The following is a 20,823-nucleotide window of genomic DNA, read 5'->3' on the forward strand; positions in this document are numbered from 1 at the left end:
CGCCGGGAAATTTCTCTTGGACTCACTGCCCCGCAGCGCCAGAGACAGAGAGGATATTGCGCATGCGTCCAACAAACTTGTGCGACAACCTAATCTACTTTTTCTGTTAATCACTTAATAGAGATGGAGGGAGGAGCTGAAGGTTTGAGAGCAGCCCCGTAAGAAAGAGGTAGATGAACCTGTAGACCTTGGGGGGGGGGGGGGAGGGCGGAGGACTACTTCTGCATCTTGAACCTGAGTGCTTGCCGGAGATGACAAGGTGAGGGTGGGAGTTGTCAGGTGAAGGCAGAGGGGAGGCCAGGGATCTGACCTTTCTGTCAGTCCTGGATGCCGGAGAGCCCTTGAAAAGCCATGCCACCAGGCATTAAAAGGGCAGGGATGCCACACTGCCGGATAGCAGCCCTAAACCAGAAACTTTTATTTGCTGTACAAAGATTATCTCATGCTTCCACACCAGTCCAGGTCCCTGTGCCTGCTCAGGCCTCAGCTCTGGCCCTGCTGCTGTCGCTGGGTATTGTCTTCCTCTTCTTCCTCCTCTTGGGGTGGTGGCGGGCAGGGCTCCTCCAGTCCTGAAGAGGATGCCAGGAGCTCCCCAGTGGACGCTGTCAGGCGGAAGATCACGGGGATCTGGGCCAGGGCTGGGTTGGTCTCCTGCAGGCCCTTGATCCACTTGGCCAGTGTAGCCTGGTCATGGGCACCTGCCATACATATGGCGAAGACAGGGCCTTCTTCCACTGTTGGGAGAGACAGGCCCTCAGTTTGTGCAGTGGGACTGTAACCCACTCCCCTTCCAGACCAAGGACAGGGACTTTAAGCTCCCCTTTGGTTTTCTTTTGTATCCAAGTCTTCCCACAGCATATACACTCTGCCTGAACTGCCCATTCCATGCTTCACCTGTGTGATGCCTCCTGGTTCTTCAAGATTCCACTGGAAAGTCCCACTTCCCACCTGCTCCTCCCCAGAATATAACTTGCCTGTTCCCCCTCTGGCCCTGCCCTGGTCACATTGGGTAACCAGCACAGAGGCACTCCATGATGGAGAAATGACAGGCCTGGATCCCCTCAGGTGTGTGTGTATTTGGGCACCTGCTAGGTCTGCCTCAACCCTGCAGGCTACATCTCATCCCATGCTGTATCTGGAGTCCTGCTCATCCCAGTTTTTACCTTCATCGATGTCAAACTCGTAGTCATCCCAGCCGCTTCTACCATACTTCAAGTCCAGCTGTATGGGGTAGTAGAGGTTCCATTCCTCTGGAATCTCCTCCACTTCCTACCCCAGGAAGGGGGAAGGAGGTACAGACAGAGTCAGAGGCTCAGGATCTTGCAGCCTCCTCCCTACCATCACCAGAAACTCACCCCACCCCAATCTGTGAGCCCTCACTAGCCCTCAGGGCAGTGCCAGCCCACCCCTCACGATTTGGGCCCTTACCCTCTCCTCAGGGGGCTCCAAGTCTGCTCTGAGGATGTGGTAGTAGACACATCTGTCGCGAAGCCACAGGGAGAAGGGGCCCTCAACGAAGATAGGCCGGGCTGGGTTGTGGCGGGCCAGGGCAGCCTGTTGATCGGGACTCTGGATACCTGGTGTGGCAACATGCATACTCAAGGGGCCTTGGCTGAGTCCAAAGGCCCAAGGAGCCCACCCAGCAGGCCCAGTGAGAACCCAGCTGCTCTATACGCAGGGCCTTACCTACAATATGCTGCTCAGTGGAATCTGCTGTACCTGTGGAGTCTTTGGATGAAGCCATCTGCAAAAAAGAACGGGTGGAAGCTTTTGGCTTTCAGCCCCTACAGAGGAAATGGGGAAGGGGGGTCCCCAACAAATTCTGGGCTTGTCTACTGGGCCTCCTACATGTCACTCAAGCCCAACCCTTCCTCACTTTATCCAATTCAGCATAATAACCACTAACATTTCAGATGCTCACACAGCTGGAACCCTGGAGGCCACCCACCTGCATTAAAATCGGGGCTCTGCCACGGGCTGTGTGACCATGGCCAAGTTGCTGTAACTGTGCCTTAGTTTTTCCAATTCAAATAGGGGTAATTTACTTCAGATGGTTCTAAAATGCCAAGAGCAGCCCTAACTGGTTTGGCTCCGTGGATTGAGCATTAGCCTGCTGTCTGAAGGGTCCTGGCTCGATTCTGGTCAAGGGCACGTTGCAGCCTCCTCCCCAGCCCAGGCCCTGGTCAGGAGTGTGCAGGAGGCAAGCAATCAATGTGTCTCTCACATCGATGTTTCTCTTTGTCCTTCCCTCTCTCTTCCACTCTCTAAAAGATCAATGGAAAAATATCCTCAGGTGAGGATAAACAACAAAAAAAGTGCACATATGTTTTGACTAAAGTATCTTAAGAGTAGACAATTGTTGGCACACATCATCCATCCTTTCAGGTTAAAAATTCATTGGATCTGTGGGCACAAACATAGAAGAACCACCAAGCATATTATTAAGTGAAACTGGCAAAAGGCAAGATGCAGAAAGTGTGTAATGCTCTGCCACTGGAGAAACACTTCCTTTTTTTATTATATTTATTGGGTGACATTGATAAAATTATATAGGTTTCAAGTGTACAATTCTATGATACATCATCTGTTTACTATCCAAAGTCCAACCTTTCGTCACCATATATTTGACCCCCTTTAGGAAAAAAAATTTTTTTAAGTTTATTTTTTAACTTTTGAGTTTTAGAGGGAGAGCGGGAGAGAGAGAAACATTGATGTGAGAGAGAAACATTGGCTGCCTGGGAATTGAGCCTGCAAACCAGATATGTGCCCTGACTGGAAATTGAACCAGCAACCTCTTGATGCATGGGTCGATGCTTAACCAACTGAGCTATACTCCTGGGCAGGAGAAATGCTTTTAAAAGTGTTTTTTTGGGTCCTGACCGGTTTGGCTCAGTGGATAGAGCGTCGGCCTGCGGACTGAAGGGTCCCGGGTTCGATTCCGGTCAAGGGCATGTACCTTGGTTGCAGGCACATCCCCAGTGGGGAGTGTGCAGGAGGCAGCTGGTCGATGTTTCTCTCTCATCGATGTTTCTAACTCTCTATCCCTCTCCCTTCCTCTCTGTAAAAAATCAATAAAATATATTAAAAAAAAAAAAAGTGTTTTTTTGGGGGGTGGAAAAAGTAAATGTTTTGCTCTTGGGCCCTTTTACTGGACAACATACAAATTGGTTCTAGAACTCAATTCATTCCAGAAGGCTGTTTGAGAAGCAGTTGTTTGAAAACTGAATCATTTTTCCCATTAGAAATAATGTAAATTGAATTAATCCATTCCAGACCCCAAATGATTCCCTGTTTTAACCTTCCTTATATACAGTACATGTCTAATCTATAAATAAACACTACTTTTCTTAAATTTATCGAACCACTCCTTACTAGGTTTAAAGGAATCACTTTCAGCACTTGTTCCAGGGGTGTCTTTTAAGTCAGCATGCAGCAATCATACATCAGGGCCTCTGAAATGCCGTGGCTGGCTAACTGCTTTTTGGTTATCCAAATCAACAACAGTTTTCCTGTCTCTTCAGTTGCTTGTGATCCTTGTTTCTTTCACACCCTTAGCAACATTAGCACTCTTGATGGCCTCTTTACATTTTAAAATTGTTGCATTCTCTCCTTTGTTTGTTGCCTAAGAGATGCTTTTTGTCATGATGAGGTATCAGCATGAAAGGACTGTCAGGTCAAAAACCAAAGTTTGGTTCGAAGTTTCATTCAACAAATGAGACATTTTTTTCTAAGAACAACTAGATTGAGAATCAAATTGTTTGAGATGGAAGACATACCAGAAACAAGGTTTGACTGTATTTATACTGATTCTTAATTTCAAATTTAACATGCCTGGCCAGGTAGCTCAGTTAGTTAGAGCTGTCTCAATATGCCAAGGTTGTGGGTTTAATCAACAGGGCAAAAAATTGACTCAACCAATGAATGCATAAATAAGTGGAACAGCAAATAGATGTTTCTCTCTTTCCCTTCCTCCCTTCCTCTCTCTAAAATCAATAAAATTTAAAAAAAATTTTAACACCATGGAGTTTTTTTAAAATAACATTTAATTACATATCTTTTTCTCTCATGCTAAAAACCTTGGTTCCTATCAGCAGTAATACATGCACTTATTTGACTTGCCCATCAATATACATAGTGGCTTTTTTTATACATAAATAGTTTTGATATTACTACTACCATAATGCTATGGGATCAAGTTCAGGATTTCTCTGATCTTGTTTCTTAGAATACATGCCACTAAAGATGGAAAGACAGATGACAGTGACTGAGAAGATTTTTTTCTCTTCTAAGTTATGCTATCAATTAGATATTTAGCTATATCCATTTTTGTTTGTTTTCAATTTTGGTAGTTATCCCTCCCCCCTTTTATTTTATTTTTACATATTTGCATAGGTTAAAAGCCAATCCATATTAAATAAACCCACGTCTCTCTTCCATTCCAGTTCTCTCTACCCCATCTCCTGGCCTGCCCAGAGATTATAATTTCTACCCATTTCTGACATATCTTTGCATTATTTATTTTTGTGAAAATAGGCAAATAGGTATATGCACTTTTATATCCCCTCCCTCTCACTGAAGATAGCTGACTATACCACTGTGCATAATTCATCCTTTCACTTTGCCTTTTCCCCAAATCTTTGACCGAGGTGCAGTCTGCATGACAATTTGCTCTTAATGGATACTTGGATTGTTTCCAGTCTAAATCTGGGTAGTGTCAGTGATTTTATCATGCTTTCCACCTTTCTGTATGTATTTTTTTAAAATATATTTTTATTGATTTCAGAGAGAAAGGGAAAGGAAGAGAGAGATAGAAACATCAATGATGAGAATCACTAAATGGCTGCCTCCTGCATACCCCCTACTGGGGACTGAGCCCGCAACCCGGGCATATTCCCCTGACGGGAATCGAACCCGGGACCCTTCAGTACGCAGGCCAATGCTTTATCCACTGAGCCAAACCAGATAGGGCTGTATGTATTTTTCATAATGAGGCAGGGGAAATGGAATATTTATATACACAGTATATGCAAAAAAGTATATCTGCTTGCAAACACATTGGATCTCTCTGGAAGGGGACATGGAAGTTAATTCCTCTGGGGGAGACAGGCTAAAGGGCAGGAAAGGAGAGAACTCTTCATTGTGTTCTTGTTTACTGTTTGGCTTTTTATTGCATTACTTTACAAAATTAAGAAATGAGTTAAAAACTACCTCTGACCTCTCTCACCTGGATGCTGTACCACCCATTATCCTACTCCCTCTGTCTTCTCCCCCCACTTCCCAATACCATCCACATGGCTACTAGAGGGCACTTTTGAAATTGCAACTCCTTCCAGAAACATGACTTCCACACCATCCCTCCTCTAGGCTCTCTCCTCAGCAACAGGTTTAAAAACAAGCTCTTTAACCCATCGTCCTCCTAGCCTCTTCTCCTCAACCCAGACCCTCTGCACCAAAGGAAGACCTTTTAGCATCTCCCCCGACCCTAAAGCCCTGCCCCATGCTGCTCCCTCTGCCTGGAATACTCTTGCCTCTCCTGTCCTGTCTAAGCCAAGCTCACCTTCACCTCCTCCAAGAAGCCCTCCTGGTTCCCTGCCCCTTCTGGGCTACCATGGCCCCCAGGGCTTCTCTGTCTTAGAACCAGTGGCTCTGAGGGAATTGTTATCCAGGGTTGGCCTCTATGACCAGACCAATGCTGTGAGGGGCTCTCTTTGGATCCCCCGTGTGACCTAGCATGAGTGGGGCCCTCAGAACATGGGTGGGGATATAGAATATTTCACTCAGTCATTCAACAAACAACTGCTGAGCTTTGTGACAGACCCTGTGCTGGGCCTTGGGAGACACAGGGGAAACTGAGTCACAGTGATTGAGCAACCAAACTCATTACAGGGAAATGGTGGTCAGGAAGGGGACCCTGAGGAAGGGACAGTGCTGTTGAGACTAGACTAGAAGAATGTGACGTCCTCAGGGAAGAGTGAGTGAGTGTAAAGTGTAAAGACCCAAGGAGGGAACTGGCAGATTGCTCAAGGAACAGAAAGGAAGGCAGATGCCTGGATTATAGTGCATGTGGGGAGTGGGGTAGGAGCAGAGGTCAGAGGTCAAGCTGCGGTAGGCGTGAGGGACAGGAATATAGCAGAGGGTTCAGCTGAGTAAAGGGGGAGCCCAGCCCAGGGTGGAGCCCAGCCCAGACAGGGTTGAATACCTGGTAGACGGTGACCCTGGCGCTGAGGTCAGGCTCTATGTGTCGCAGGCCCAACGTGGCCAGGTCCACAGGGTCCTTGGGCAGGTCCCGGGGCATAGGGAAGGGGTTGATGTTCTTGAAGCGGGAGAACCACAGCTTCATGCGCACGAACTTGAGCATGGGGTAGCTTTTGCGCCCAAATATCTGAATCAGCAGGAACTCGGTCTCCTTGTTGGGCATCACCCCTGTGCCAGGTGGATGGCAACAGAGCATCAGGGAGGGGGCAGAGAGGGGAGACATGGCAGACAGAGGCCAACAGAGGAGCCCGGGCCCAAGAGGAATTTATGGCAAGGACCAGATGGAAAGAGCAAGAAACAGGGAGAACAGAAGTCAGGGAAGTGATGCCACAGGACAGAATCCGAGAGAATTTAAAGGAAAAGTCAGAGGGAGAGAGGAAAGGGATGCGAGCCAAAAAGAGATTTGAAAGAGAGGGAGGAGGGGAGCAGGCAGAAAGAGAGGACACACATCAGAGCCATAGAGGGATGTAGGGGCCCAGACCCAGCAGTGGGAGGCAGCCACTCCCCCACCCTAAGCCTGCTGGCCTCACCGTGGTTCTCCATCTGCTCCAGGACAGCAAGCCCGCACTCCTGCTGCCGTGGGTAGTGGATGAAGATTTTCTGGAAGATGTTGCGAGGCTTGAAGACCTCCTTGGGGAAGACGTCAAGCAGCAGGTTGTAGACAGTCAGGTCCTTTTCAACGCCGTAGTCCCGCATCTTGCGCAGGGCTAGGTAGATGAAGTCGACGTGGCCCCGCTTGCGCACGTTGTGCTGCCCAAAGTTCTGCACAGCTTGCACAAAACTGGCTTTGTCCCGGGCCCCATCTGGCGCCAACCTAAACAGCTCTTCGTGGGGTGATAGGGGCTTGGCCGGCTGCCACAGGGGCTTAGGTGGCCTCGGGACCAGAGATGAGTCAGAGCTGTGGGTGGCGACACTGCAGTGGAGGCCTCGAGGGACCTGGAAGGGTACCTGGGGACAGAGAACCACTGCTGAAATCTGCTACCTCCCTGTGCCCCTCGGGGAATGCCGGGCTTGCTCTTTCCTGGGAAAGATGCCAGTAGGTATCCCTAAAGGCTTCTGAGGAGGTAAGCTGTGGTTCCAAATCCAAGATCAACCACCATTACAGACTATGAGAACACAATGGTAAAACCTCTTCAGAGACAATTCGACAATATTCACGAGGACAAACACACCCCTTCTGTGGCAGCAATCCTGCACCTGATAATTAAATCTAACAGCTCTAAACACACCTGCACCAAATGACTGTACATCTGCTATGTCGGTGGAAATGGCCCCAATGTGCATCAGCAAGGAAATGATAAAGCAAAGGGCTATGAACTTGAACAAGGAGCACACCTGCTGCTCTAAGACACACTGAGGAGGTCTTGTGTTATTTGGGTGATCTTCAAGGTATTTCATTAAATTAAAAAAAGGAGGGTGTGAAACTGTTTAGAGTATGTATAAAAAAAAATCCCCAAACTTACATACAGTAGATCATCATTATTTGTGGATTCCGTATTTCTGAATTTGCCTACTTGCTAAAATTGATGTGTAATCTCCAAGTCAGTACTCCCTCATGGCACTTTCCTGGTCTTTCGTGGACACATGTGGCTGAGGTTGAACAAGATGATGCGCTGCCTTCTTGTTTGGCTCTCATACTGTCAAGTGTCCTTTCAGAGGCTTACTTAGTGCATGTTTCTCACATCTTTTTGTTGGTGATTTTGCTATTGAAAATGGTCCCCAAACGTGGTACAGAAGTGCTTTTTAGCGCTCCTATCTACAAGAAGGCTCTGCTGTTGCTTACAGAGAAAATAAATGTGGTAGATAAACTTCATTTAGGCATGAGTTATAGTGCTGTTGACTGTGAGTTCAATGTTAATTAATCAACAATATATATTAAATAAGGTCCCTTTAAACAGAAATATGCATACAATAAGGTTACGTAATGATTGGTTGAGGAAAATGTGACAAGAGGCTCACAGGAACCCTTCCTCATACTTCACCTGGAAGCAAAGGTTCAATAATCGCTAATTCAATGTATGCAGCAATTTTATAGACCATAAATACTGTGAGTAATGAGAATTGACTATATGGATATACATACTTTGCATCTATGAAATATGTCTGGGAGGAAATACAATAAACAGGTAACATCTCTTGCCTCTAGAGCTAAGTGGTGGCCAGACAGGAGGACAGACCCTTGTCATGATGCAGCCTCAAAACTTTTAGAATTTTGGGAGGAACCAAGATGGCAGCCAAGGTAAATGCTGGTGCTCACTGCTTCCCACAACCATATCAAAATTATAACTAAAATACAGAACAACTATCATTCAGAACTGCCTGAAAGCTGTTTGAATGGAAGTCCTACAACTAGAGAGTAAAGAAGAAAGCACGTTGAGACTGGTAGGAAGGTTGGAGGCATGGAATGGGCTGGTCCAACACCCACATGTGGCATTTTTTTAATCCAGAGGGAGATCATCCCTGCAGAGGCCAATGTGAGGAGCAAAGGGTCCCAGCTCCACACCAGATCCCCCATCCCGGGTCCCAGAGCTCAGAAGAGAACTCCCCGTAACTTCAGGCTGTAAAAACCAGCAGGGATTATGGCTGAGGGACATGGAGGCTGCCAGAGACCCAGGTGTACCTCTTAAAGGGCCGGGCATGAACTTACTTGGACTCGATACCTCTGAGCTCCAGTACCAGGAGGCATTGGGGGACCCAGGCACATACGGGGAGGAACTGGATTGTCTGGCATCTTCTATCAGATAGAGGTGCTCACAGGGGTCACTGTTCGTATGCCAAGACCTCCCCTGTCCCAGGGCTGACTGGCAACTATACCTGAGTCCCCAACACTGTTTGCTCCACCCTGGTGATTCCCTGAAACCTGGCCCCATCCAATTTGCAGCCCTACCCAAGTTGTTGGCAGCAGCTTTTCCATATGAATGGCCGGTCCTGGCTCAGGCTTCAGACTCTGCTGAAATATCTCAAACAAGCCAAAGCTGGTGTCAGAGTGCCCCATACCTATCAATAAAAGGCCCAAGACCCAGCACGGCACCAGCTTGCCTTGCTTCACAGCTGGGCCTCGCCTGGGCACTTCCAAACCCATACAAATACAAGGAATCTGCAGATCTCTGTAGCTCCCACCAGGTGGCCCCAGGCAGTGGCTGACTTTGCACCTCCTGGGAGGCCCCAAAGGCAGTCCACCCAGTGGACAGCTCAGACCATACCAGATTACAACTCTATACATCCAGAAGCAACACACTCAAGGGGCAGACTCAGTGAGCACCAAAGCCCCACTGAAGCAAGTCCTGCTCCACAGGTGTGTCTCCTGCACAGCAGCTCTCCCACTGTAGTTGCAGCTGGTCCTCACAGCCAATTGGCCTGCGGGTCAATTCCTCCCAATGACACAAACAGCAATCAAGGCTCAACTACAACAAGGCTATACACACAGCCCACACAGGGGCACACCTAGAGTGCCCAGATCAGGTCACTGAGGAGGCTAAGCCACTGGGTCCTATAGGACACCTACTACACAAAGCTACTCTACCAACTCCAGCAGACATAGCAGCTCTCCAAAATGCAGAGAAAAAGAAACATGTCACAAATGAAAGAAATAGAAGAAAGCAAACTACTGCATACAGAATTCAAAACCATGGTTATAAGGTTACTCAAGGATCTTCATGAGACCTTCAAGGGACTTAACCAGACTTCAAGGATCTTAGTCTTATTATTCTTTATTTCAGTTAGTGTATGCTTAATTTCTGGAAAAGGACCAGTCAGAAATTAAGCATACACTAACTGAAATAAAGAATAATTTACAGGGATTCAACATTAGAGTAGACTGCTGCCTGCATTTGTCAGTAAAGTTTTATTGGAACACAGCCATGCTCATTATGACTGGCTTGTGACAGAATTGAATAGTTGTGATGAAGCTTGTGTGTCCTGCAAAGCCAAAAATACTTACTCTCTGACCCTTTACAAAAAATTGTGCCAACCCCTACTTTAGATGATAAACAACAAATTTCTTATTTTAATTTGAACTGAATGTTTACTGAGTATTCTTATGTTCCAGGCATTGTTGAGTACTTACTGTACCCTTTTACAGATGAAGAAACTGAGGCCCAGTGGGGTGAAGTGGGATGCCTGGTGTAACATAGCTGCCGAGCAGCAGAGCTGGGACTGGAGTCTCTTCTCTGCTGCCCCCAATAGCCATCCTGAAGTCTTGCTTACATAAGGTGATGTAAAACAAATAAACAAACATTCCTTTAAAGTGAAAGTGTAGGCAAATAATACTACAAGTGGTATGTGCATAAGGAAAAAATTGAAAAGGAAGCTCTAGAATGCCCAAAAGAAGTGTAACCAGCCCTAACCGGTTTGGCTCAGTGGATAGAGCGTCGGTCTGCTCAAGGGTCCCAGGTTCGATTCCAGTCAAGGGCATGTACCTTGGTTGCGGGCACATACCCAGTAAGGAGTGTGCAGGAGGCAGCTGATCGATGTTTCTCTCTCATCGATGTTTCTAACTCTCTATCCCTCTCCCTTCCTCTCTGTAAAAAATCAATTAAAAAAAAAAAAAGTGTAACCCCACAAAGGAGATAATCTAATTAAATGCATAGCCAAGGGCCTGGCACAGAGAAAGGGCTCAATAAGAGAGCTTTTAACAGTATCACACCATCATCATTGTTGTTTCAATCTATGGCCATTGATCGCCTTGGGTCATCACTTTGGATAAGGGATGGAAGTTTAATTTTCTGCCCACATCCTTGTAAGTGGATGTAGGAGGTACCCAGAGTCACCACTCAAATCTGGTTGGCTCATACATCCTTATTTTCAAATTCTCCCTCATACCTGTGGGCACCAGCACTTTTTAAAATAAATAAGAAACATTAAATTGGTCCTCAGAGCAGACAGGCCAGTGGCCAGCCCAGACCGGACCCCCCACACACCCGCCCCCCCAGAGCTGGCTTCATTGGGTGGATTCTGAAAGGCTTGGGAGCAAATTCTAGACCTGCCTGCCAAATCCTAGGCCTGCCTGCCCCCGTCCCTCCCTTCTTCCACCCTGATGACTGCTTGGTTGGCAATTACCTGAGAGAAGGGGGCTCCCGTGAGGGCAGCGCCACAGATGCCTCTCCAGCCCCGAGCTAGCATGATGGCTTGGGCCCAGCTCATGCCTCTGCTTGTTGGACAACCACCTGGACAAGGGAGAAGAGACAGCATCAGCCTGGCACCCCAACCTGCTAAAGGAGATGAGACCCCTCTCGTGGCAGAGGCCACATTCCAGACTGCATACCTACCTCACCAGACCCACTGTTTCCTCATCCACAGGATGGAGCTTAAATGACTGTTACAATCAAGGGTCCTTGCTTCACTATCTAGAGAAATTTGCTGCAGTGGTTCCCCACCCTCCCTCCCAGGTTTTTTTTTTTTTATTTTTTTAATCCTTTACAGAGGATGTTTTTATTGATTTTAGAGAGAGAGGAGGGAGAAAAACATTGATGTGAGAGAAACATTGATCAATTTCCTCCTGTACATGTCCCAACTGGGGATCGAACCTGCAACCTAGGTATGTGCCCTGACCCGTAATCGAACCTGCAACCTTTGGTGTACTGGACAATGCTCAAACTAACTGAGCCATTCAGGCAAGGCCCCACAAGGGCATTTCTTAACTTTAATCACATACCATACAGTCCACCGTTTTAAAATAAAAAGTTCAGGGGGAGAAAAGGGAACATATGTAATACTTTCAACAATAAAGTTTTAGCCCTGGCCAGTTTGGCTCAGTGGATAAAGCATCGGCCTGCGGACTGAAAGGTCCCAGGTTCGGTTGCGGGCACATCCCCAGTGGAAGGTGTGCAGGAGGCAGCTGATCAATGTTTCCCTCTCATCAATGTTTCTAGCTCTCTATCCCTCACCTTTCCTCTCTGTAAAAAATCAATAAAATATTTTTAAAAAACCAATGAAGTTTTAATTAAAAAAGTATAAACTTCAATCTTGTTTTTAGTATATTCAGAGTTATGCAACCAGCACAGTAATATAATTTTAGAACATTTTTGTCACCCTAAAAACAAAACCTAATGAAAACAAAAACATTAACCATCACTCTGATTTCCTTTCACCCTCAACCCTAGACTACCAATAATCTACCATCTCTATAAATTTGCCTACTCTGGGCATCTACACTAATAAAAGAGAAAGATGCAAATTGACCGTATCTTTGTGACACCCACCAGCCAATCAGGAGTATGCAAATTAACCCAACAAAGATGGAGAGTTAATTTGCATACGCAGGCGCCCAGCAGCCGGGGGCGTTCCGCACCGCCCCAGCTGCTCCAGGCCTCTGGGCAGTGTGGGAAGGTGGAAAGGCGGCTCTAGGCCAGAGCGAAAAGGTGACTCTGGGCGGAACGAAGGCAGAAAGGTGGCTCCAGGCGGAGTGAAGGTGGTGCCAGCAGCCAGGGGAAGGAAGGCCCATTCTTGCACAAATCTTCGTGCATCCGGCCTCTATATATATATAAAAGGCTAATATGCAAAGTGTCCCCTTGGGAGTTCAATCACTCGCTATGACGTGCGCTAACCACCAGGGGGCAGTGCGAAACAAAGGAAAGCCCTGGCCAGCAGCCGGAAGGCCCCAATCAGTCCTGATCGCCAGCCAGGCCTAGGGACCCTACCTGTGCACGAATTTTGTGCACTGAGCACCTAGTTTCATATAAATGAAATCATACGATATATGTTCTTTTCTGGCTAACACCTTTCATTTAGCATGTTTCCAAGGATTATCCATGTTGTAATATGTATCCGACTTCATCCTTTTAATTGCCAAAAAGTTCCCATTTTATAGATGTTTTATTTATCCCTTCATCAACGGATGGACATTTGGGTTGTTCCCACTCTTTTACTATAACTAATGCTGCTATGAACATCCGTGTAGAAGCTTTTGTGTGAACATGTGTTTACACTTCTCTTGGGTATACACTTAGAAGTCATATTGCAGAGAAACCAAGATGGCGGCATAGGTAAATACCTAAACTGCTGCCTCACACAAAAATATCAAAACTACAACTAAAAGACAAAACGGACACCATCCAGAACCACAGGAAAGCTGGCTGAGTGGAAATTCTACAACTAGAAGAAAAGAGGAAAGCACATTGAGACTCAGAAGAGCTGCAAAAGGCTGAGGTATGGAGACTCGCACGTGGAGAGGACAGGCAGCTGTGTGCACGGGCAGCTGAGTGCGCGGCTGGCTTTCTAAAGCGGGAGGGAGACAGAAGCTCCCGATTGCAATGAACTCCAGTCCTGGGCGAGATGCTGGGAAACTAGACTCATTCGGGGGGGAATCTGGACTGTCAGGAAAAAAGAAAGCACACTGAGACTTGGGAGCTGCAGAAGGCAGAGGTCCGGAGGCACGCGTGTGCAGATAGAACTGAGTGCTGAATGCACAGGCGGCTGAGTGCACCGCTGGCTTTCTAAAGTGGGAGGACGACGGAAGCTCCTGACTGCGCTGAACTCCAGTTCCAGGCAAGTTTCTGGGAACCCCGACTCATTTGGGGAGAAACTGGACTGTCTGGCAGCGGGCAAAACTCGAGGGTGGCTTTTTCTCAGAGGTGCTTGCAGCGATTACCAAGGGACACTGAGACCCAGGGGCCTCATAGGGCAGGGCTGACGGGAAACCAAGGCTGTCTGTTCTGCCCTGAAACTCCGCCCCATCCAAGCTGAGCACAGAGGCTTTTGCAATTTTGCAAGTCTTGTCTCATAAGAGTGTCTCCAGCACAGAAGTTCTCCCAGCATAGACATAGCTGAGCCTCACAGCCAGTTTGGCCTGGAGGTCAATTCCTCCCAGTGATACCAACAACAATCAAGACTTAACTACAACAAGGCTGAGCACACAGTCCACAAAGGGGTGCACCAAGAGTGTCCACCTCAGGTAACTGGGGAGGCTGAGCCACTGGGCCCTATAGGACACCTACCACACAAAGCTACTCTACCAACTCAGGGAAGCAACGAAAATGTGGAGACAAAGAAACAGATCATAAATGAAAGAAATGGAGGAAAGCAAATGACTGGATATAGAGTTCAAAACCACGGTTATAAGGTTTTTCAAGAATTTCCTAGAAAAGGCCGATAAATTTAGTGAGACCCTCGAGGATATGAAAAAGGACCAACTAGAAATTAAACATACACTGACTGAAATAAAAAATATTATACAGAGACATAACAGCAGACTAGAGGAATGCAAGAATCAAGTCAAAGATTTGAAATACAAAGAAGCAAAAAACACTCAGCCAGAAAAGCAAAAAGAAAAGAGAATCCAAAAATTTGGAGATAAGGAGCCTCTGGGACAACCTTAAGCATACCAACATCCGAATTATGGGGGTGCCAGAAGAAGAGAGAGAGCAAGATACTGAAAACCTATTTGAAGAAATAATGATTGAAAATTTCCCCCACCTGGTGAAAGAAATAGACTTATGAGTCCAGGAAGCGCACAGAACCCCAAACAAAAGGAATCCAAAGAGGACCACACCAAGACACATCATAATTAAAATGCCAAGAGCAAAAGACAAAGAGAGAATATTAAAAGCAGCAAGAGAAAAACAGTTAATTACCTACAAGGGAGCACCCATACGATTGTCAGCTGATTTCTCAACAGAAACTATGCAGGCCAGACGGGAGTGGCAAGAAATATTCAAAGTGATGAATAGCAAGAACCTACAACCAAGATTACTCTACCCAGCAAAGCTATCATTCAGAATTGAAGGTCAGATAAAGAGCTTCACAGATAATAAAAAGATAAAGGAGTTCATCACCACCAAACCAGTAGTATATGAAATGCTGAAAGGTATTCTTTAAGAAGAGGAAGAAGAAGAAAAAGGTAAAGATAAAAATTATGAACAACAAATACATATCTATCAAGTGAATCTAAAAATCAAGTGAATAAAAAATCTGATGAACAGAATAGTCTGGTGAATATAATAGAATCAGGGGCATAGAAAGGGAGTGGACTGACAATCCTCGGGAGGAAAGGGGTATGGGGGGTGCAGGAAGAGACTGGACAAAAATCGTACACCTATGGATGGATGAGGACAACGGGGGGGAGGTAAGGGCAGAGGGTGGGATGGGAACTGGGTGGAGGGGAAGTGTGGGGGGAAAAAAGAGGAACAATTGTAATAATCTGAACAATAAAGATTTATTAAATTTAAAAAAAAAGAAGACTAACAGGAAGGGGAAACAGAGTACAGGGGATAACCAAGAAAAGAAAAAGAAAACCAATGACCTCAGTTACAACTGAAATGACTAATAGGCACCTTTTATAAATCAACATAATTATGCTAGTCTAAAAATAAAAGGTCAAAGTGCGAGGCAACAAAGCATTTATTTGAATCCAAAAGTAGCTATTTGTAAAGCACTGATTTAGGTGGAAACCCAGTCTTCTGACTAGGAGGTGAAGGCAGGAGTTACTTATGAGAAAGGGAAGGGGAACAATTACATGAATAGAAGAAAATTTGCCCATTTTTAACATTCCAAAGGAAGAAGACATGCAAGGCAACTCCTCTGGGCTGGCAGTTCCCTACTCCATTTTGAAGCATCTCCATTTATATTCTTTTTTAAAATATATATATATTTTTTTGATTTTTCACAGAGAGGAAAGGAGAGGGATAGAGAGTTAGAAACATCGATCAGCTGCCTCCTGCACACTACCCATTGGGTATGTGCCTGCAACCAAGGTACATGCCCTTCCTTGACCAGAATCGAACCTGGGACCCTCGAGTCTGCAGGCCGACGCTCCATCCACTGAGACAAACTGGTTAGGGCTCCATTTATATTCTTTTTCACAATTTCTTACTATAGACATGCTAATGATGTCACACACTTTTCTAATCATGTTTTATAAGTTTTAGAGTTAACAATTTGAGCTAAGTATTATGCTCTTTGTTATAGTAGAAAAATATTTGTGTGATAAACACCTGTGTGATGTTCTGAACATTTTTGAAAAACATGTTTGTGAAGTTAGAAGCGTATACCCCATAGATAAGGACTTGTTTTGAACTTACTTTGTTTGAAAACATGTTTTTAAGTGCATACATGTGGCATGTTGATAGAAAGTTGTCTTGCACCCTAATTGATAAGCACCTGAACTGCCGGACTGCCGTGGGTAAACAACCTGGCTATATAACGGGGACCCAAACCAGAGACTATTGATCGATTGGCCATCCACACTCGCTCCGTGTCCTGCTTCACGCCAAACGGCAGAAGATGGCTAATACCCCCCATTGAGCCTCGATTCAACTCCCTGATCTGTCAGAGACGAGGTTGAGTCAGGAGAGTCTTCTCGAGATCTTGGGTGGTAAAAACCATGGAAACCCACCAGATTTTGCCAGCCACCAGATGGCCCCACAGCTGCCTCCAGAGGAAGCCACGCTTTGGGGACCCTGTTAAGCCTGTACCCACGGCACCAGGAATTTGTGTGAGCAATAAAGTGCGATGTGATTTGCAAAAAAAAAAAAAAAAAAAAAAAAAAAAGTCATATTGCTGGGATATATGGTAACTATATTTAACATTTTGAGGAGCCCCTGAAACTGTTTTCCAAAGTAGCTCCACCATTTTACATTCCCACCAGCAATGTATAAGGATTCCAATTTCTTCACATCCTTGCCAATACTTACTGTCTTTTTTACTACAGACATCCTACTGAGTGTGAAGTGGTATCTCCTTGAGGTTTGGATTTGCATTTCCCTAATGATTAATGATGTTGAGCATCTTTTCATGTGCTTATTGGCCATTGTGTATCTTCGTTGGAGAAATGTCTATTTAAATGCTTTGTCCATTTTTAAAAAAATGGGTTTTCACCCTAGCTGGTTTGGCTCAGTGGATAGAGCGTCAGCCTGCAGAATGAAGGGTCCCAGGTTTGATTCCGGCCAGGGGCATATGCCTGGGTTGCAAGCTCGATCCCCAGTGGGGGGTGTGCAGGAGGCAGCTGATCAATGATTCTCTCTCATCATTGATGTTTCTATCTCTCTATCCCTCTCCCTTCCTAACATCAATAAAAATATAAAATAAAAAATATAAAAAATAAATGGGTTTTCTTTTGAAGTACTGAGTTGTAAAGAGTTCTTTATATATCCTGGATACCAGACCATTATGATTTAAAAATAATTTCTCCCATTCTTTAGGTTTTCTTTGCACTTCCTTGTTATCATTGCAGCACAAGTTTTAAATTATGATGAAGTCCAATTAACGTTTTTCTTTTATAGCTCTGCTTTTGATGTTGTATCTAAAAAAAAATGCTGAGCCCAAGGTTATAAAGATTTACCTCTCTCTTTCTTCTCAGTCTTTTAGCTCTTACATTTCCGTCTATGATCCACTTTGAATTTTTGTGTATTGTGTGACAGAAGGGTCCACTTCATGTGGATATCCAGTTGTCCTAGGCCTGTTTATTGAAGAGACTATTTTTTCTTCATTTTATAGTCCTAGCACTCTTGGTGAAAATCAATTGACCATAAATGTAAGGGTTTATTTCTTGGCTCTCAATTCTATTCCACTGATCTATGTTGAACCTTATACCAGTATCACACAGTTTTGGTTATTGTAGTTTTCTAACTCAGGAACTATAAGTCCAACTTTGTCCTTCTTTTATAAGATTGTTTGGCTATTCCTGGTCCCTTGCAATTATATATAAATTTTAGAATCAGCTGTCAATTTCTGTAGAAAGCCAGAGGGATTCTGATAGGGATTGTATTGACTCTGTAGATTGATTTGGGGACTATTGCTATCTTAATAATAATGTTAAGTCTTCTGATCCGCAAACATAGGCTATGTCTTTATTTATTTATGTCTCCATTTATTTAGATCTTTAATTTCCCTCAACAATGTTTTATAATTTTCAGTCTTTTGTTAAATTTACTTGTATTTCATATATATATATATATATATATATATATATATATATATATATATATACATTTTATTTTTAGAGAGAAATATGGATGCAATCGTGAAACATCAGCTGGCTCCTACACGTTCCCTACTGGGAATCAAACCTGGGCATGTGCCCTGACTGGAATGGAACCAGTGACCTCTTGGTTCACGGGTCACCACTCAACCTCTAAGCCACACCAGCTAGGCTTAATTTCATTTCTGTACTATTCATTGCTAGTATATAGAAATAGAATTTATTTATTTTTGTTAATCCTCACCTGAGGATATTTTTTACCATTGATTTTTAGGCACCAGCATTTTAGCACACCCCAATGACTCTCACACGCAGCCAAGATTAAGACCCTAATTTATTTTTTTTTTATTTTCTTTTTTAAAATATATTTTTATTGATTTCAGAGAGGAAGGGAGAGGGAGAGAGAGATAGAAACATTAATGGTGAGAGAGAATCATTGATCGGTTGCCTCCTACAAGCCCCACACTGGATATCAAGCCCGCAATCTGGGCACGTGCCCTTGACCAGAATTGAACCCAGGACCCTTCAGGCCTATGCTCTATCCACTGAGCCAAACCAGGTAGGGCAAGACCCTAATTTAAATGTTGGCCACTCAAAACGCGTGTTTCAGGAATCAGCTGCATTGGTATTATCATCTGGGAGCTTACTAGAAATGCAAAGTCTTAGCCCTAACTCAGACCTACTGAATCAGAATCTGCATTTAACCAGTGTCCAGGTTTCTTCTATGTGTGTTAAAGTCTGAGAAATGATGATCTATGAGCTGATGGATCCAAATGTTTATCGCCTAAGCTCCAGCTTTCGTACCTAATTGCCACTTTGGCATATACCCAGTTGTCTCAAACTTAATTTGCGCCAAATTGATATCCCTGCTTAAACTTGTTTGCTCCCCATCCTGGCCAATAACACCACCAATTCCTAGTCTCTCAGGCCTAAAACCTAGGAGTCACTGCTGAGTCCACTGTGTCCCTCACGCCCCCATTTAATCCATTAAGTAGTTCTGGTGACTACTTCCACACCAATCCCAAGTGCATCCATTTCTCTCCATCTGCAGGCCAGCGCCTCAACGGCCTCTTTCCCAGCCTCCCACTTCTTCCCTTATGCGCCTCCAGTCAGTTCTTCCCACCCTGACCATAGGGAGCTTTAAAAAATTTGAACAAGCCTGGCCAGTGTAGCTCAGTGGTTTAGTGTCAACCTGTGAACCAGGGGGTCATGGTTTGATTCCCGGTCAGGGCACATGCTCGGGTTGTGGGCTCAATCCCCAGTGTGAAGCATGCAGGAGGCAGCCAATCAATGATTCTCTCATCACAGATGTTTCTATATCTTTCTCTCTTTCTCCCTTCCTCTCTGAAATCAATAAAAACTATTTAAAAAAAAATAAAAAGTAGCCCTAGCCGGTTTGGCTCAGTGGATAGAGCGTCGGCCTGCGAACTGAAAGGTCCCAGGTTCGATTCCAGTCAAGGGCACATGCCCGGGTTGTGTGCTCTATCCCCAGTGTGGGGTGTGCAGGAGGCAGCCAATCAATGATTCTCTCATCACTGATGTTTATAGTATCTTTCTCTCTTTCTCCCTTCCTCTCTGAAATCAATAAAAACTATTTTAAAAAATAAAAAGTAAATAAAACATGAACTGAATTCAGTATTCTCTGCCTAAAATAACACACGTAAGATAAAATCAGACAGGGTCTACTCCTCCAAACTCAACTCTTATAACTCCAGCTACACTGTTTCTTAAACAAGATAAATTTATTCTAAAAAAAAAAAAAGATAAATTTATTCTAGTCTCAGAACCTTTGCGCTTGCTTTTCCAAATTTCTGTTTGGAAATTTCTTCCCTCGGATCAGACCACAGCTATCTCCAGTCATTCAAGCCCATATTCGAATGAAAGAAAGGCCTTCCCTGACAGCAGCCTCACTCCCTGTTCAAAGCCCCCTCACCCCGATGAATACATTTTTAGCAACTACTAGCATCTGAAATCACCCGTTCATTTTTATTTCTGACTTGTTCAATGTCTGGCTCCTCCCCACCCTCGCCCCCTAGGAGATGGAGGATTTTTTTCTGCCTTCCTCATAGCTGCCTCTCCAGCACCAGGGACAACACCTGGTATATGGCAGGTGCCTAACAAGGTCACTGGAATGGAAAGAACCAAGCTTCTACAAAACTCGATAATTTATAAATCTGAACCCCACGCGGGGTGTACCTACAGCAGCTCTGAGGCTGGCTGCCAGGATTCTGGGATCGTTGGGAGAAAACCGGCAGACGCGGGTTCGAATTCTGGCCTAGCTGCCCACCTGCGGCGTGCCCGCTGGAGACAGCCTTAACCTCTCTGAGCCTCGGCTGTCTCATCTGCAAAATGGAAGATTAAAGACGTGAGAAGGTAGGTACACGGAGAGCGGCCTTTCCCGGCACGTCTCCGCCCCGCAGCGCAAAGGTCATGGTGCCCTGGCCCAGCAGCCGGGTCCCTCTGGAGCCGCTCTCCAGCGCTGTCGGCCCAGAACAGGCCGCTCCGGAGCCCTGCAGCTCGCGCTCGCCTCCCCACACACAACCTACCTACTAACGCGGACGGCCGCGGACTCTGAGCCAGTTACATCTGGCTTCTGGGCGCCGCCATGTTGCCCAGAGAGCTTCCGGGTCACGGGCCGTCAGAGAGACAGCCAT

The 20,823-nt window shown here is 45.4% G+C and overlaps 1 protein-coding gene across 3 annotated transcripts; it reads right to left on the reverse strand.

The window, feature by feature from the left end:
• Window positions 1-366: 366 nt before the first annotated feature.
• Window positions 367-20,806, reverse strand: ECSIT (ECSIT signaling integrator). Of its 3 annotated transcripts, none has more exons than XM_080677023.1 (9): window positions 20,716-20,799; window positions 20,370-20,511; window positions 11,314-11,420; window positions 6,786-7,203; window positions 6,200-6,423; window positions 1,687-1,744; window positions 1,429-1,577; window positions 1,164-1,269; window positions 367-734 (listed from the first exon to the last, which is right to left on the reverse strand). In XM_080677023.1, exons 2-9 carry the CDS (start codon window positions 20,509-20,511, stop codon window positions 484-486), a joined length of 1,455 nt encoding a protein of 484 aa, XP_080533149.1. In that variant the 5' UTR covers window positions 20,716-20,799; the 3' UTR covers window positions 367-483. The 3 variants fall into 3 exon arrangements, with proteins under 3 accessions (XP_080533149.1, XP_080533150.1, XP_080533151.1); XM_080677024.1 differs by having other exon boundaries at window positions 20,457-20,511; window positions 20,716-20,783; XM_080677025.1 differs by lacking the exon at window positions 20,370-20,511 and having other exon boundaries at window positions 20,716-20,806.
• Between the last annotated feature and the right edge of the window lie 17 nt (window positions 20,807-20,823).

This window comes from Plecotus auritus (genome assembly GCF_963455305.1).
Source record: "Plecotus auritus genome assembly, chromosome: 6".
Classification (NCBI taxonomy): Eukaryota; Metazoa; Chordata; class Mammalia; order Chiroptera; family Vespertilionidae; genus Plecotus; species Plecotus auritus.

Coding starts and splice junctions, on each gene's coding strand:
- ECSIT (XM_080677023.1), bottom strand. CDS start 20,511: ATGAGACAGCCGAGGCTCAGAGAGGTTAAGGCTGTCTCCAGCGGGCAC. Junction 7,204..11,313: donor CGGGAGCCCCCTTCTCTCAG/GTAATTGCCAAC, acceptor CTCTGTCCCCAG/GTACCCTTCCAGGTCCCTCG. Junction 735..1,163: donor CGAGTTTGACATCGATGAAG/GTAAAAACTGGG, acceptor CTCTCCCAACAG/TGGAAGAAGGCCCTGTCTTC.